Genomic DNA, 17500 nt, shown 5'->3' on the forward strand with positions numbered 1-17500 from the left:
GTTTCACAGTGCATCATTTAAGCATGTTTTTTCCAAGTTTAATATATTTTTAGTTTTCTGATCTGTTAGGGGAATCCCAAGTCTGACTCATATACACACACACACACACACACACACACACACACACACACACACACATTCATGAGTTCCAGAGCCAAACTGCAGCATGTTGATCATTTTCTATGTTTTTTTTTGTGTTTTATTTTCATACTTGGACTTTCTCTCATGTTTTCTTTGTACCGTCTGGAGAAACACACAGCCAACAGCTTCCAACCTCCTGCTGTTGCCAAGACGACTGTGTCAACAAACAAAAGCCGGGGCTGAACGTGTGTCAGTGTGGGGAAATTACCTCATTATATCAATTAGCAACCGATTCCTGAATGTTCGTTGTCTGAGGCCCACAATAAAAACGCGTTCTGGGGTGTGGGATGTTTCTCAGTTTTAGGTGATAATTGTTGGTTCAGTTCTGATACAGTTGAGTAATGCATCTTTCAGGAGCGTATCAGCCTGGACATCTTCCAACACGTTTGCAACACCCAGCGGTGTGGAGAAATACTATTTACCCACATTTCTCCTTCTGACCCACTCAGATCAGTCGCGTGAAAATGACTCGGTGTTGCACAGATCAGAAACACGAGTGTTCCAAAGGTGTCCCTCATGAGAGACTCGGAGGTGATGGTGGTGAGACGATACGAAAAAGAAACCTTGGGAGGAACCATTGAATTATTCTTTGAACTAGGAGACCCAAACCTGTTCCAGCATGACGATGCTCCTTTGCAACAAAGCCAGTTCTATGAAGATCTTCTTTACATGTGTTGGAAGATATGGAACATCTCCTGCTGTAGAGATCCAAATTTATTGAACATGATGAGTATGAACGATGATGAGTATTACCAACACCCTTAAACTCAGTGTGGTAGCGAGATGTCGGGGGTCCTGAGGGATGTCCTGTATCACCCGTCCCCTGTGGATTTGTGGATTATGGGTCCTTGCTGTTATTTGTGCACTGGGTGTGTTATGGAGCTCAGACATCACAAACAACACACACCCTCCATGTATAGACTCCCCAGTCCTTAAAAGTCATGTAATGATAGCTGTCGAAACAAAACAAGGCAAAACTAAATATATATAAAGATCCATCTTCCTGGAGACAGAACAGGAAAAGAAAGTCTGGTTTTATTTAATCCGTTGTTTTTGCACATCTCTACTCACTATGAGTTTATCCCTAACATGTGAGCCAGTGGTAACAATGGCAACTAAAAAACTCCCTGAGACTTCAGAAGGCAGAAATCTTGAGAAGAACCAGACAGGAACCTCATCCTCATCACCAAGTGCTCATTTATTACAGTTCCATCATTGTTGAGGTTATCACCTGCTCACTGATGGAGACTCGAGTGTAAATCTGTTCATGGTGAATTGTAGCCCTAAACCACTCGAGCTGTTTATATCAATTACAGTCCAAATCCATTTTCATGCTTCCACAGGAATCTCATGGATCTTTTGTTCATGTGAAACATTCACTTACAAGTAAGTGGTCTCCAGTTGAAGAGAGCTCCATCCAAAGGATGGGCATCAGGATGAATCAGGCAGGTCCAGAGAGTAGAGAGGGACAGGATCACTGCTGCCTCAGGAACATGTGCAGCAGAGCTTCTATCCTTGTGTGGGATGGCATTTTTCTGCTCTTGTCTCCTGATCTCCTCAGAGAGAGCAAACTGAGGAACACTGAAACGGCTGGAACATTCCACATTAGGATTCCATTCTCTGTAGTAAAAAATCAGATGTGTGTGTGTGTCTGTGTGTACTAAACTCATTACCTTGCTTTAATCTTTGTCCTGTTTACATCCCCAGTCATAGCCCTGTCTGTCTGTCCCCCTGTCTGTCTGTCCCCCTGTGTGTCTGTCTGACTGACTCCTTGTCTGTCTGTCCCCCTGTCTGTCTGTCTGTCTGTCTGTCTGACTGTCTTTTTTCCAGTTTGTTTTTTTTGTTTGTTTTTTTGTTTTTTTGTCTGTTTTTCTATAATTCTGTCTGTCTGTCTGTCTTGCTCTTTCTTTCTCTTTCTCTCTCTCTCTCTCTCTCTCTCTCTCTCTCTCTCTCTCTCTCTCTCTCTCTCTCTCTCTCTCTCTCTCTCTCCTTCCTTCCTTCCTTCCTTCCTTCCTTCCTTTCTGCTAAGAAAGCTATTTTCTGCTAATGACTGGACACTGTAGAAATTCACATCCCACAGAAAAAATTACCTGGTTTAGTTTTTGTATTGTTTTTTATTTATTTTTTTTTTTTTATGCAAAATATTTATATCATTTTAATGAAAACTCTGAACCACGTGCAGATCTTTTGAAGATCGTTCCAGGTTTAAGGTCGTTCTCCACGAGAACAGCATCAGTGTGTGTGAATGTTATAGACTGTAGAATAAACCACAATGGCAGCACGCAGTTTTACGTAACAAATCCACGACCAGGTTCAGCCCCAGAGCTGAGCATTTCCAATGAGTACATTTTGTCATACTTTTCTCCAACCTGTCGTTCAAGGAGCCCCAAACAGATGATGAAGTAGAGGAGGAGGATGAAGAGGGTGATGATGATGAGGATGAAGAGGACAGGAAGGAGGAGAAGACCAGAGGACCGGCTCAGCTGTGTGCTCAGCTCAGAGCTACAATCCAGCGATTTCTCCACAATATGGGCAGAGTTCTGGCCATCATACTGCTGGGGCTGGCTGGTGAGGAACCACACGCGCACACACACGCACACACACACACACATGCACACACACATACACTAATAAAATACAGACAACACATACAGTATATAAACATTATTATAAACTAATATAGCATTAGCTAAAGTCTCTGTTGTTGTTATTATTATTATTATTATTATTATTATTATTATTATTATTATTAATGATGAATAAAAAAGAAGTGTGTAAGTATTTATTATTTGTTTGAGATAAACATTGGTTTTACCTGCACAGGTATCACGTTGCCCTCGGCTTTCTCCTCCGTCTACTTCCTGCTCTTCATCATAGTGTGTACCTGGTGGGCCTGCCACCTTCCCATCAGCCACCTGGGCTTCAATGCGCTGTGTGTGATGGTGGGCTTGTTCACAGCCGGACACTTGGTGTGTCTGTATTTGTACCAGAGTACAGTGGCACAGAGCTTCCTCACCCCGAGCAGCCTGTGGGCCAGGTATGCTATACACACACACACACACACACACACATTCTCTAGTTTGTTTTTGATTGTCAGGAACTTTTTGATATAATTCATCCTGAGTGTATTCAGCTGTGAGTGAAAGTAAAGGTTGTGAGTGTGTGTGTAAGTGTTAAGTGAGGTGTGTGAGAGTTGTGTATGAGGTGTGTGTGTGTGTGTGTGTGTGTGTGTGTGTGTGTGTGTGTGTGTGTGTGTGTGTGTGTGTGTGTGTGAGGGCTGCGTGTGAGAGCTGTGTGTGAGGTTGTGTGAAGGCTGTGTGTGTGTGTGTGTGTGTGAGAGGTTATGTGTATAAGGGCTGTGTGTGAGGTTGTGTGTTTGAGGGCTGTGTGTGTGTGAGGTTGTGTGTTTGAGGGCTGTGTGTGTGTCTGTGAGGGTTGTGTGTGTAAGGGCTGTGTGTATATGGTGTGTGTGTGAGGGCTGTTTTTGAGGTTTGTGGGTGTGAGGGCTATGATTGTTGTGTGTGTGTGTGTGACTACGTTGCAGTCTGATCCAATTCAGCGCAATACAATTCAATGGGGAAAAAATCTGATGCTCTGAAAGTTCATTTCTTCTTTTATGTCTTCAGTTCAGACGGACAGCAAATCATCAATTTACTTAAGAGCCTTCTGACTTCTTACTCCTGGTCTTTTCACACACACGCCAAAAAAGCTGAAATACAACCAGACGTTCTTTTCCTGTTGTGTCTGCAGGAAGTTACAGCTCTGCCTCTGCCATGTTAATCTGTATTTTTTGTGACTCTCAGGACACGCCTCCGTCTCTGTAGTGTAGTGTGATGTGTTGTATTCACGTAGCAGCAGCGGTGCTGAGAGAACGCGCTCGAGATACAGTTTAGTGACAAGAAATCGATCTACATAGAGAATATTATTCACAAATCATTGTTCACTTTTAAAAATAATAAAAGTAAAGGGTGTGTGTGTGTGTGTATATATACAGGGAGTGCAGAATTATTAGGCAAATGAGTATTTTGACCACATCATCCTCGTTATGCATGTTGTCTTACTCCAAGCTGTATAGGCTGGAAAGCCTACTACCAATTAAGCATATTAGGTGATGTGCATCTCTGTAATGAGAAGGGGTGTGGTCTAATGACATCAACACCCTATATCAGGTGTGCATAATTATTAGGCAACTTCCTTTCCTTTGGCAAAATGGGTCAAAAGAAGGACTTGACAGGCTCAGAAAAGTCAAAAATAGTGAGATATATTGCAGAGGGATGCAGCAGTCTTAAAATAGCCAAGCTTCTGAAGCGTGATCATCGAACAATCAAGCGTTTCATTCAAAATAGTCGACAGGGTCGCAAGAAGCGTGTGGAAAAACCAAGGCGCAAAATAACTGCCCGTGAACTGAGAAAAGTCAAGCGTGCAGCTGCCAAGATGCCACTTGCCACCAGTTTGGCCATATTTCAGAGCTGCAACATCACTGGGTGCCCAAAAGCACAAGGTGTGCAATACTCAGAGACATGGCCAAGGTAAGAAAGGCAGAAAGTCGACCACCACTGAACAAGACACACAAGCTGAAAGCGTCAAGACTGGGCCAAGAAATATCTCAAGACTGATTTTTCTAAGGTTTTATGGACTGATGAAATGAGAGTGAGTCTTGATGGGCCAGATGGATGGGCCCGTGGCTGGATTGGTAAAGGGCAGAGAGCTCCAGTCCGACTCAGGCGCCAGCAAGGTGGAGGTGGAGTACTGGTTTGGGCTGGTATCATCAAAGATGAGCTTGTGGGGCCTTTTCGGGTTGAGGATGGAGTCAAGCTGAACTCCCAGTCCTACTGCCAGTTTCTGGAAGACACCTTCTTCAAGCAGTGGTACAGGAAGAAGTCTGCATCCTTCAAGAAAAACATGATTTTCATGCAGGACAATGCTCCATCACACACGTCCAAGTACTCCACAGCGTGGCTGGCAAGAAAGGGTATAAAAGAAGAAAATCTAATGATATGGCCTCCTTGTTCACCTGATCTGAACCCCATTGAGAACCTGTGGTCCATCATCAAATGTGCGATTTACAAGGAGGAAAACAGTACACCTCTCTGAACAGTGTCTGGGAGGCTGTGGTTGCTGCTGCACGCAATGTTGATGGTGAACAGATCAAAACACTGACAGAATCCATGGATGGCAGGCTTTTGAGTGTCCTTGCAAAGAAAGGTGGCTATATTGGTCACTGATTTGTTTTTGTTTGGTTTTGAATGTCAGAAATGTATATTTGTGAATGTTGAGATGTTATATTGGTTTCACTGGTAAAAATAAATAATTGAAATGGGTATGAATTTGTTTTTTGTTAAGTTGCCTAATAATTATGCACAGTAATAGTCACCTGCACACACAGATATCCCCTAAAATAGCTAAAACTAAAACTACTTCCAAAAATATTCAGCTTTGATATTAATGAGTTTTTGTGTTCATTGAGAACATGGTTGTTGTTCAAATTAATCCTCAAATAAAATTAATCCTCAAAAATACAACTTGCCTAATAATTCTGCACTCCTGTATATATATATATATATATATATATATATATATATATATATATATATATATACAGTGGAACCTCGGTTACGAATTTAATTCGTTCGGTACTTTATTCAGAACCTGAAAAGTTCGTATCGATACAAATTTCCCCATAATAATGAACAGAAACTTGTAATTCGTTCTGGACAACCAAAAATATTACTTAAATAAAAATAAAGCCAATATTCACTAATATTATTTACTTTTAACATGTTATATTAAAATCATACCACATAAAACATACAAAAGAGGAAAAGATCTTTACCGGTACTTTCCTTTGAGAAGACTCGCTGCAGGAGACGACGTTCGTAGAAGGGGAGGAGGGAGAGTTATTGTTTGGAAGGAGAATCTTATTATATTATATTATTATATATTATTATATATTATATTATTATATATTATTATATATTATATTATTATATATTATTATATATTATATTATAGAATATTAAAGACAGTGTTATTAACACTAACGCTGAGACAATTGTTGCATTAGAGGAAAATGAGAGCTGTTTCTTTAAGGCTACTATCAGTTGGTATTGAAGTCCAGAGTGAAATTCATTATGGGTATTGTACTTCGGAAAAGACTGTAACCCTGCTAATCTATCTTCATAAAAACAAGTAAAGTGGTTATGCATCGGCTAATGTTGTCCATCTCATCATTCCACGAGCATCAACTAACGAGTTGTTACGCTGCCGCCGGGAAAAGTTCAAGCGGATAAGTAACACGATGCTCTCGCTAGGGACACAGGACGCTAACTGATGTGACGAGCTGCATTGATAGACCAAAAACAACCAACTTGCCTGCGATTTTTTGGTGAGCGACGTTCGTATCCCGATATATTGTTCGTAACCAGGGGCAAAAATTTTGATGAACTGCGATTCGTACCCTGAATTATACGTATGCCGGGGCGTTCGTAACCCGAGGTTCCACTGTATATATATGTGTGTGTGTGTGTGTGTGTGTGTGTGTGTGTGTGTGTGTGAGTGAGTGAGTGAATGAATGAATGCAGGATGACGTAGTTTGCATGAGTGAGTGGGTGCAGGGATGAACGCGGTTGGCCTGGGAATGTTTGGATTTTTCCAAGCGGGAATAGACAGGAAGTGAAGTTTTTTTGGGACACACACACACGAACACTGACACTGCCATCATGCTAACTCTGGAAGCTTTTCTTTTTTCCTCCTTCAGACTTTTTGGCCTGAAGAACATCGTTAGACCTTTTAATTGCTCCTCCCACTCCGATGACCTCATATTCAACACGGAGCATGATTGGCCGGTGTACCTCAACCCAGGCATCCTCTTTCTCCTCTACATCAGCGTGGTAACGGTCCTGAAGATGAGCATTCCTGGGCACGTGGATAAGGTGCTTGATTATTAAGTGTGTGTCACTGGATGATGTCATACGATATTTGCATGTTGAGTGTATGATGTGATTTGTTTTACAGAAAGAGGGTGTGGGAGAGGAGGTGGAGCTTATGCTATGGGGGACGGACCAAAAAACCCCTGAAGATGACACTAAGGTGGGTCGACATTAAATCCTTAAAACATAATACAAAGAGAAAAAAATCTTAGGCGGTTTGTCTAGTGAGATTTTTCTGTAGTTTACAGACATTCGAGATTCCGACGTGGAAAATAAGACACATGACGTGTCTGCAGGAAATAGTTTTTACACTATATAACAGCGATGGAAGCAGTCTGGAAGTTTCCACCATTTTTTCGTGTGAAGAACTCAGCAGTTCACGTGTCGTGTTTGTGTGTTTTTTATTGTTATTACAGAGAATGTTGCTGACTTCAGGTGAAAGTCCTGGACAGGAAACTGACACGAACGATGCCAAAGCCCACGGCACCAACGGTTCCAGTCAACAAGACCTCGGTACGTCTGTGGGCTTCATTCAGCCTGAGTCACACTGTAGAGTAGAAAGAACTCGAGAATGATTGGCTCTTTATTTGAAGAAGGTCCAAAATGTGGTGTTGCTCAAATAAATGAGGGAAAAATAAAATTTTCTTTTATCAATTATCACAAACGTATCTCATTTCCTGTAGCTTGTGTCTCATTTCCTGTAGCTTATGTCTCATTTCCTGTAGTTTGTGTCTCATTTCCTGTAGTACACATCAAATTTCCTTTAATATGAATTTTCTGTAGATTGAGTCTCATTTCTTGTGGTATGCATCTTACATTTTAAAGTCTCTGTCTCATTTCTTGTAGTTTGAGTATCATTTCCTGTAGTTTGTGTCTCATTTGTTGTCGTGTGTCTCAAATTTCGAGTCTGTCTTTCTTGTAGTTTGTATCTAATTTCCTGTAGTTTGTGTCTCATTTCCTGTGGTTTGTATCTCATTTGCTGTGATATGCATCTAATTTCCTGTAGTTTGTGTCTCATTTCTGTAACTTGTGCCTCATTTCCTGTAGTTTGTGTCTCATTTCCTTTAGCATCCTCGATGTTATTTCCTGTACTATGCAGTGCCTGTAGCATGCATCTCATTTTCTGTAGCTTGTGTCTAATTTGCTGTCGTATGTCTCTAATTTCCTGTAGTCTGGATTTTCTGTAGTTTGTCTCATTTCTTGCACTTTGTGGCTCATTTTCTGTAGGTTGTTTCAGTTTCTGTAGTTTGTCTGTAGTTTGTCTCATTTTCACTACTTTATTTCTCATTTCCTCTAGTACACATCACATTTCTTGTAGTATGAATTTCCTGTAGTTTGTCTCATTTCCTGTAGTACGCATCACATTTCTTGTAGTTTGTGTTTCATTTGCTATAACATTAATTGACTTGAAATAAAATAAAATTTGTGTAAAAATATTCAGTTATTAAGCTGTGTGTGTGTGTGTGTGTGTGTGTGTGTGTGTGTGTGTGTGTGTGTGTGTGTGTGTGTGTGTCAGGTCCCAGTACAGAAACAGAGCAGCAGCAGGACAGTCCTATACGATTAGCAGGGAGGATGATCATGCAGCAGAGTTACATCGGTGCTCTCATCGCTATGATGGTAACGTCCTCATCATCCTTTTTAACATATAAACCACTCATACATGTACTTTTTATGTTCTGATGGATTATATGAACACACACACACACACACACACACACACACACACACACACACACACATACAGGTATGGAGTATCACCTATCACAGCTGGTTGACGTTTGTGCTGCTCTTATGGGCGTGTGTGATCTGGATGCTTCGAGCTCGCCGCCACTTCGCCATGCTCTGCTCGCCCTTCCTCCTGCTCTACGGCCTCGTCCTCTGCAGCCTGAACTATGTCTGGGCCATGGACCTGGAGCATGAACTTCCAAAACATCTGGGCTCTATGAGCCTGAGGCAGATGGGACTGGACCGAGCACCTTATCCCTGTCTACGTCTGGGAGCCATGGTAAGATCTTCAGTAGTTTTTTAACACACATGATTTCTGTATGAATTGTACAGTATTTTAAAAAGTGAGTACACCCCTCACATTTCAGCAACCATTTTAGTATCTTCTCAAGAGACAGTACTATGGAACATAGAGGGTACAAAGAAAATTGTGTCTTGCCTACAGTCAAGCATGGTGGGGGTAGCATCATGGTCTGGGGCTGCATGAGTGCTGCTGTTACTGGTGTTGTGAAAATGATGCCCTCCATTCAGAAACTGGGCTGGTGATCAAGTGGCCAAGTATGTCTCCAGACCTGAACAATTTTGAGCACCTGTGGAGCATCCTCAAGTGGAAGATGGAGAAGACTACTCCAAAATATATCGAAGTTTCTATAGTACTGTCCCTTGAGAACGTATAATAAAACGGTTGCTGAAATGTGAGTGGTGTACTTACTTTTGTGAGATACTGTATTTACCTGATCTCTAATGAGGACTCCATCTACTGCGCAGCTGCTGTTCATGCTGACATTCTGGCTGCTTTTACGACACTCAGTAAAGGATAAGTTTGGGAGGAAGAAGAAGCAGAGCGTCCCGCTTGAGGAGGTCACTACTGGAGGTACACTAAGTCTGAGCTACACTCCTCACCTTCTCATGAAAACTATGTCCATCTGAACATGCATTTCTTCTGTGCAAATTCCTCATTCTCCAGAGGCCGCAGGTCATGATGACTCCATCTTAAAGCTGCTCGGGAGGGTGGTGATGAGTCTTTATGCCAAGTATTGGATCTATGTGTGTGGAGGAATGTTCATCATGGTGAGCTTTGCTGGGAAACTGGTGGGCTATAAGATCGTCTACATGCTCCTGTTTCTGCTCTGCATGTGCCTCTACCAGGTAAACACCACCTTCTAACGAGGCCACGGTGTTTTATTATCTGTGGATTACAATGTACAGTGTTTATCACCAGACTGCTTTCCGATAAGAACATGTTTATAGTGCACTAAACGTATCTGCAGGCTCTCTGAGACTTCTTCTGTATAGCCAAAAGGGTCAGATCCCTGCCATGTGGTGGTAGTGCAGGGGCTAAATGAGTGTTTTATCTCTGAATGAGAATATAAATGATCTTATCATCATAACCTTATAAATGAAAGAAAGCCCTTAATATATGCAAGTCGCTTTGGATAAGGGTGTCTAATAAATTCCATAAATATCTAAGAAATGTCTAATATCTACTACTACTACTATTGATATTACTAATAATAATAATAATAATAATAATATTACTGCTACTATTATTACTTCTTTTGATGGTATTTCAACCACCATTATTACTGCTGTTGCTATTATTATACTGATACTTAGAGGCCGAGCGATTCTTTGGGTTTGCCGTTTAATCGGCACCGAAAGTTGATTGCTGGAACTATCAGCAAAAATCCATACAGATTTTTCCGGCTAGCGTCTGATGCAGGAGGGGCTGAGAAGGTCCGCTTTCACTGCAAAAGCGTCCTCTAGAGGCGAATCACTGACACCACGTGCCGTTTGGTTTTACACGCGAGACTGCGCATGATATTTTTGTTTATCATTTTTTTATTAATATGTTCATATTAATTTGATTTAGCACATTTTCATAAATCAGTGTTTTTTATGATTTTTTTCAAATTTCTGTAATGAGGTCCAGTATTGTTTTACATGGAGTGTTTTATTTTATTTATTTTTTTTATCCATTTTGGTCGATTAATCGTTTATCAGAAAGTACGATCCAACCTAGATGTCAGTATCGGTAAAATCCACCGATCGGTCGACCTGCTGCTATTACTGCAACTTCTGGTATTACTAATTCAAATTTATAGATAGGAAATGTCATTTGTAAGACAGTAAATGAACCAACCAATTCTATTAAATTAGCTATTACAACTTTTATTGATATTAATATTATTATTTCTACAGGTCACTGTTATTACTGTTACTATTATTACTACTGCTCCCAGTAGCTAGTAATAACAGTCCCAATACTGGTACTACTATTACTATTAATACTGGTGCTTCAACTGTTAGTTTTACTGCTTATAACATTACTATTGTAATTACTGCTGGTAATATTTTTATTACTACAATTACAAATACACTTTGTGCTATTACTATCATTATTACTGCTACTCATACATATAATCATCATCATCTTCATCTCTCTCTCTCTCTCTCTGCAGGTGTACTACTCCCTATGGAGAAGGCTCCTAAAGCCATTCTGGTGGTTGGTGGTGGCCTACACCATGTTGGTTCTCATTGCCATCTACACCTACCAGTTTGAGGACTTCCCACACTACTGGAGGAACTTCACCGGCTTCACAGAAGACCAGTACGCTGTTCATCTTTATGTTCCGTTTTTATTATTTATCTGATACAATGTGAAATATTGCTTGTACACGAACTTAAAGAAAATTAAGTCCGATATTTACACAAATGTCTAAGTTATTTGTTTGAGGTACGTGTCAGAGTGAATTTTCATAAATATTTATACCAGAGGTGAAAAAAGTACACATCCTTTATGTACAGTAAGTAGAAGTGCAGATACTCATGTTTTAAAATACTCTAGTAAAAGTTGAAGTACTGACTATACTTGTTTACTCAAGTTAAAGTAAAGACGTTTGGGCTCTGACATGTAAAAGTATCCTTTACTACTACATGAGTAGTAGTAAGTAGTAGTTCACTCAACATTAAACGAAATTGAATTCGTACATTTGTATCTGTTCTAAATGTACCATAAATTAATACTTTCCAATTTTTTATATTCTAATCAACATTGGACAAATATTGATGCTTTATGCAAATGTATGTTAATTATTAGTGAAGCCAAACTCAACATAAAGCATGAAGACAAAATATTCCTCTAAATGTTTTTAAGTAATAATGGTGTTTTAAATTACGTAAATCTTTAGGACACCAAGTGGAACCTTCAACTATGTTTCCAAACGGACGGTTAATGAGGTGATACCAGAGAAACTGTACCTTTTTTTCACTTTCATACGGACTACAGAATCAGAGAATCTTTGTTTATTTAAAAGAAGACATTTCGAGCTTTCTATTAATATATTATTATGTCTGTGAGGCAAATATTCACTGAGATTTAGGTTGTTTTATTTATGTGTCTGTGAAGAGAGATGACAGAGACGGCAGAGAGCGCCCCCTGGCTGTTTTCTTTATTTTACAAAAGCACAGCATTTTGTTGTTATTAAGAGTGAATGCAAATGAAAGTACAGATTCAAATGATTTATTGCTCTTATCTGTACGATCAGAAAATAGAATTATTTAAGTTCCTTTCGGCATTATGAGGAAAAAATTCCACAAAACAAGCCGTTTGTCGACCCCAGAGGGATAATTCTGTTCATCATGGCGGATTTTGGTGCTGATTTGAGACTTGGTGCATCAGTAAAACAAATGTTTAGTGATTGAAAATACATGTGGAGTTTTTTAATTAATTTTTTCTGAGTAAAGAAAGTGAATGAACGTGTCACATTTTAATTTTAATTTCGCCTCTTTTATGTGTATTTATTTGTTTTTTATAAAAACGGTCAAACAGAAATGTGCACGTTAATAAAATTAATGGCGTTAAAATAAATTTTCGATAACACATTATTATCGGCCTAATTTTGACAGCCCTAATTAATATTTTAATACAAAACACATTTACCTAAAAAATTTATCCAGGCTGAACATCCACCATATAGAAGACCAGCAGAGAAAAGATGATGATGATGATCAGGAATGTTTCTCTTCTCAGTCATGTTCTCATCACTGACTCCCTCTGTCTCATCCACGTTAACCCCAGACTTCTTACTGCCTCCTGCCTGCTCATTGTGAGCTTCAGAATCTAGTCTATGTCTGTGGTGTGTGAGAGAGACAGGAAATGATACACCAGTGGGAGATTGAAAAAGCAGCACAATGACAGGAAACATGTTAATAAAGTGAAGAATAAATATTGACCTTTCACCAAATACATTCAAACTAAAGTAAAGAGTCTGTTTGGAAAATGTAAGCAGTAGAAAGTACAGATATTTGTGTAAAAATGTAATAAGTGAAAGTAAAAAGTCCAAAAAATAAACAGTGAAGTAAAGAACTGATACAGAAAAGTACAATACGGACGTATTTATACTTCGTTACGTCCCACCTCTGATATATACACATGTCAGGGTCGCACGTGTTTCTGCCTTGCAGGCTCGCAGACATCGGCCTCGAGACGTTCAAGCTCTCCGAGTTGTTCAGCAGTATTTTGATTCCTGGTTTCTTCTTGCTGGCATGCATCCTGCAGCTGCACTACTTCCACAAGTCGTTCATGAAGATCACGGATCTGGAGAACATCGCACCACTGCACAGGCATGACCTGAACCCTATTAATGTCATTTGTACATAACATTTTATTCATTTATAAGTAAAATGAACAAAAATGCTATTAATTAAAGAAAAATTTTAAGTATTTATTGAAGCTGGTTGTTAAAGATTCTTGTAGCATGAACCTCAAACCCTCTGACTGATCAGCTTCATCTGGGTTACATTTCATTTAACTTCATTAGTCTCAGTACTTTTACTCGATGTGTTGCTGCAGAAAGAGGTCTGCCCTCAAGAAGGATGGCGTAGGCTTTGAGGAGGAAGATCTAACAGCAGAGCTGGGAGATGATGAATCAGAAGATGGAGGTCAGGCACTGAAAACACAACACTGATTCCATATGATCTGACTGCTTCAGGTTTATCATTTTCCCCTCCTCTTTCCCCTCAGTGATGGTTCCCAGTAAGTGGGGTCTGGTGATGGACAGACTCATGGTGCTCTTTAGGAAGTTCCTGGACATCCTTACCCACGTTGAGGTTTTTCTCTGGCGTGTCCTGGAGTTCCACATCTTCAAAATCGTTGCTCTGTTTGTCATCTGGGTGGCGCTTGCAGAGGTCCGCAAATCATTTATTCGTCCTTATTTTTTTTACATCAGAATTTTTCAGAGCAGTTTGGTGTTAAGTAAAATCAGGAGAAGCTCCAGCTACATCACAGAGACATTTATGGCTTATAATACACAAATGAACATCTTTAGGATCAGCACTACAACATGGGGCAGTCTTTCTGATAGAAAGCAGTTTCTGGGTTTTTGGTACCATGACAAGTGTTGGTGAGTAGAATAGAAACTCTCAGATGGTACTCAGATAGTTCCTTCGTCATGAGGTCTCATGGAGTTTTTCTTTCACCACAGTCGCCACTGGCTCACACATTAGTGATGAACTTAGCAGGAACCGATAGTGGATTTTAACGATAGTTGGGTCGGATTGTACTCGATTAATAAACCCATAGTTTTTAAAAATGGATACTGAATAAAAATAAAAAAAAGAAAAAAACACCATGTGAAGTAGTGCTGAACTTTATTACAAAAATAAATAAAAAAAACATTACTGAATCATGACAATGTGCTAAAGGAAATAAATAGGAATATATTCTTTAATAAATATAATTATGTAATTTATACATTATAAATATAGCTCTCTCCTTGCGGTGCGCAGTCTTACGTGTAAAAACAAACAGCATGTGGTGTCTGTAATTTGCCTCTAGAGCCCGCTCTTGTAATCACAGCAGACCGGAACCCGGAAAAACTATCGGTATGGATTATTGTTAATAGCACGATAGTTCCCGCCATCAACTAGATGAATAGAAAAAAAAAATATATATATATATATTTAGTTAAAATGTAATTTTCAAAATATGTCTCTAGCATTGTTGAGAGGGCCGTTCCTAATGTGGGGGCGTGTCGTATTCAGCCTCCGGGCTGTAGTTTGGGGACCCCTGTTTTACAGTTTATAACCTATAATGTAATCTTGTTCCTGTATAGACGTCCTGTATAGAAAGTGCTCATTTTACGTCATTATTAGTGCACCAAAAATATTCTCTTTCTTTCTTACTGTCTTTTTCTCTTGGTGGTCGTGTAGCCGTCTGTGATGAACTTGGTGTTGGTTGTATTGTGGTCATTCGCGATGCCCTTCACCCGGTTCAGACCCATGGCCTCTTGTCTATCTACCGTCTGGGTTTGTGTCATCATCGTCTGCAAGATGCTCTACCAGCTCAGCATCGTCAAACCTGAGGAGTACTCCAACAACTGTACAGTGGTGAGACTCACACACAGACACAGACACACACACACACACACACACGAGCTTGTATCTCTCATGGCTTTATCTCTCCTTTATCTGAAAAGTGAACATTCTCCCGTGTACACACCCACATGCTCAAGACTCATTGTCTGTAAGCTGACTATGCATTAGACTAATGTCTCTCTCTCTCTCTCTCTCTCTCTCTCTCTCTTTATAATCATACCCACACCCCTAAGCCACTTATAGATTTGAGCTTTAAAGCTGTTTATGGGAAACAGTGAGTCGTTTAGGACTCAGATGTTCAGCAGGTCCTCCGCAAGCACTCGTAACATTTACACAACTGAGTACAATTTATCCATTTCATTTATTTATAAAGTTCACCAAACGTTTATTTTGGCCTAATCCTTGCAGACTTCTCAAATATTGCTTGTCTTCCAGCCTCTGACTAATGAGACGAGCCTGAACGCTGATGAGATCCTGAGCTCCACGCTTTACAAAGCACCTGTAGATCCAGCTAACTGGTTTGGCTTCAGGAAGGCCACAACTGCTTTGGGCTACAGTAAGGTACAGATGGTTCTTGTGTCCACCAAATCCACCAAATCCATCAATGCAGCTGCCTTTGTCTTGAAACAGATTTCTTTTTTTCACACTACTTTAATGATGGATCTGTACAAGGAAATGACGAATAAATAATTGATTTGCATCGGTTTGTGGTCTTATATACACTCAAATGAAAAACACTATAGTGCCAGAAGTTTGTGGACACCTGGTCATATGCCATGTGTTTGTGTTTTTTCTTCAAATGTTTACTCCTAATTTGCTCTTATAATTCCCTCCACTCTTCTGGGAAGATGTTCCACTAGATTTGGGAATGTGCTTATGAACATTTGTGGGGATTCCTTTAGCCACAATGGTGTTAGTAAAGTCAGGTACTGATGAAGGTGAGAAGGTGAGGAGGCCTGGGTTGCAGTCAGCGTTCTGAACTCTATAGCAGGCCACTCAAGAACTTATTCTCCAAACCATGTAAAGCAGATCTTCATGGAGCTGGCTTTGTGCACAGGAGCATTGCCATGCTGAAACAGGTTTCCAAGTTCAAGTGAACGCATTATTGTATTAAACCACAGACTTCCTGTACAAGTGTGTGCCTCCAGCTTTGTTGTAACAGTTTGGAGAAGAACCAAAAATTTAGGTGTGCCAATACTTTTGTCTATATCGTGTAAATACCAATATAAAAATAATAATATATAAATTGTTGGACCTTCTGATTTATTTTTATTTTTTTGTGCGACACTCTCAGAACCATCTGATGGTGCTGCTGTTACTGGTATTCGAGGTGACCGTGTACCGCCACCAGATCCACCACTTCAAGCAGATCCAGCGCACTCCTCCGTCCATCCAGGCTATCTTCCCACAATCCACACGCGACAAACTGGACGAGGGGATCCTGCCGTGCATCAGATACCTCCTCAACTTCGGCTTCTTCAAGTTTGGCCTTGAGGTCTGGCTCCTTCAGCTCCTACACAACTATTTCTCAGGCTTCCTGATTCAATAGAATGTAAAGTATTTGATATAAACATCCATCCGTGATTGAATGAAGGAACCATGATGGGCGTCTCAGTGATCTCAGAAAGACATGAATCGGTCTGGACACGGATTATTATGACGAAGAGCATGCTTGTGTGATATCTAACGGAATTATCTCTCCCCAGCTCTGCTTCCTGATGACCGTGAATGCGATTGGCCAGCGCATGAACTTTCTGGTGATTATCCACGGATGCTGGTTGGTCGCCATCATGGTGCGGCGGCGCCGCGAAGCCATCGCTCAGATTTGGTCGAAATACTGCATCTTCCTGGTCATCTTTATGATCTATCAGTACATCCTGTGTGTGGGAATGCCTCCTGCTCTCTGTATCGGTTAGTCCGTTTATCTACTTCTTCAGATCTTCTTCTTAATGTTACACAACAGGTAGAGATCCACAGGCTGCTGTGAAGTATGGCAATGATGTGGATCATACCATGTGTTCATACTCAGGGTGTGTTCAAGACACTTTTTAATCTTGCAGCTTTATAAAGAAAAGAAAATAATAATAAAAATTATAACAATAATATAATATTCTAATAAAAGATGAAAATAAACGACTCGACTGGCATGTTTGAACAGACTACCCCTGGAGATGGAAAAACTCAGTCACCATTAACTCCGCTCTAATTAAATGGATCTACCTGCCCGATTTCTACATGATCCCCAAATCCAAGAACCTCATTGGTGAGTAAACATCTGAGTACTAAAACAATAAAACACACTGATAGATATACGTCTGGATCGCAGC

The 17500-nt window shown here is 40.2% G+C and overlaps 1 protein-coding gene across 2 annotated transcripts in view; it reads left to right on the forward strand.

The window, feature by feature from the left end:
- The window catches only part of piezo1 (piezo-type mechanosensitive ion channel component 1), a 74021-nt gene that overhangs the window by 42512 nt on the left and 14009 nt on the right, over nucleotides 1-17500 (forward strand). For both annotated transcript variants that reach the window (XM_046840544.1, XM_046840543.1), the window contains exons 6-23: nucleotides 2523-2709; nucleotides 2965-3178; nucleotides 6899-7073; nucleotides 7156-7230; nucleotides 7487-7583; nucleotides 8587-8687; nucleotides 8815-9075; nucleotides 9564-9669; nucleotides 9763-9944; nucleotides 11258-11406; nucleotides 13263-13421; nucleotides 13651-13739; nucleotides 13822-13985; nucleotides 15009-15185; nucleotides 15609-15734; nucleotides 16468-16668; nucleotides 16880-17084; nucleotides 17332-17436. In XM_046840544.1, coding sequence (XP_046696500.1) covers nucleotides 2523-2709; nucleotides 2965-3178; nucleotides 6899-7073; nucleotides 7156-7230; nucleotides 7487-7583; nucleotides 8587-8687; nucleotides 8815-9075; nucleotides 9564-9669; nucleotides 9763-9944; nucleotides 11258-11406; nucleotides 13263-13421; nucleotides 13651-13739; nucleotides 13822-13985; nucleotides 15009-15185; nucleotides 15609-15734; nucleotides 16468-16668; nucleotides 16880-17084; nucleotides 17332-17436 — 2773 coding nt within the window. The remainder of the gene's footprint in view (nucleotides 1-2522; nucleotides 2710-2964; nucleotides 3179-6898; nucleotides 7074-7155; nucleotides 7231-7486; nucleotides 7584-8586; nucleotides 8688-8814; nucleotides 9076-9563; nucleotides 9670-9762; nucleotides 9945-11257; nucleotides 11407-13262; nucleotides 13422-13650; nucleotides 13740-13821; nucleotides 13986-15008; nucleotides 15186-15608; nucleotides 15735-16467; nucleotides 16669-16879; nucleotides 17085-17331; nucleotides 17437-17500) is intronic.

The sequence above is a fragment of the Silurus meridionalis genome, chromosome 26, assembly GCF_014805685.1.
Source record: "Silurus meridionalis isolate SWU-2019-XX chromosome 26, ASM1480568v1, whole genome shotgun sequence".
Taxonomy (NCBI): domain Eukaryota; kingdom Metazoa; phylum Chordata; class Actinopteri; order Siluriformes; family Siluridae; genus Silurus; species Silurus meridionalis.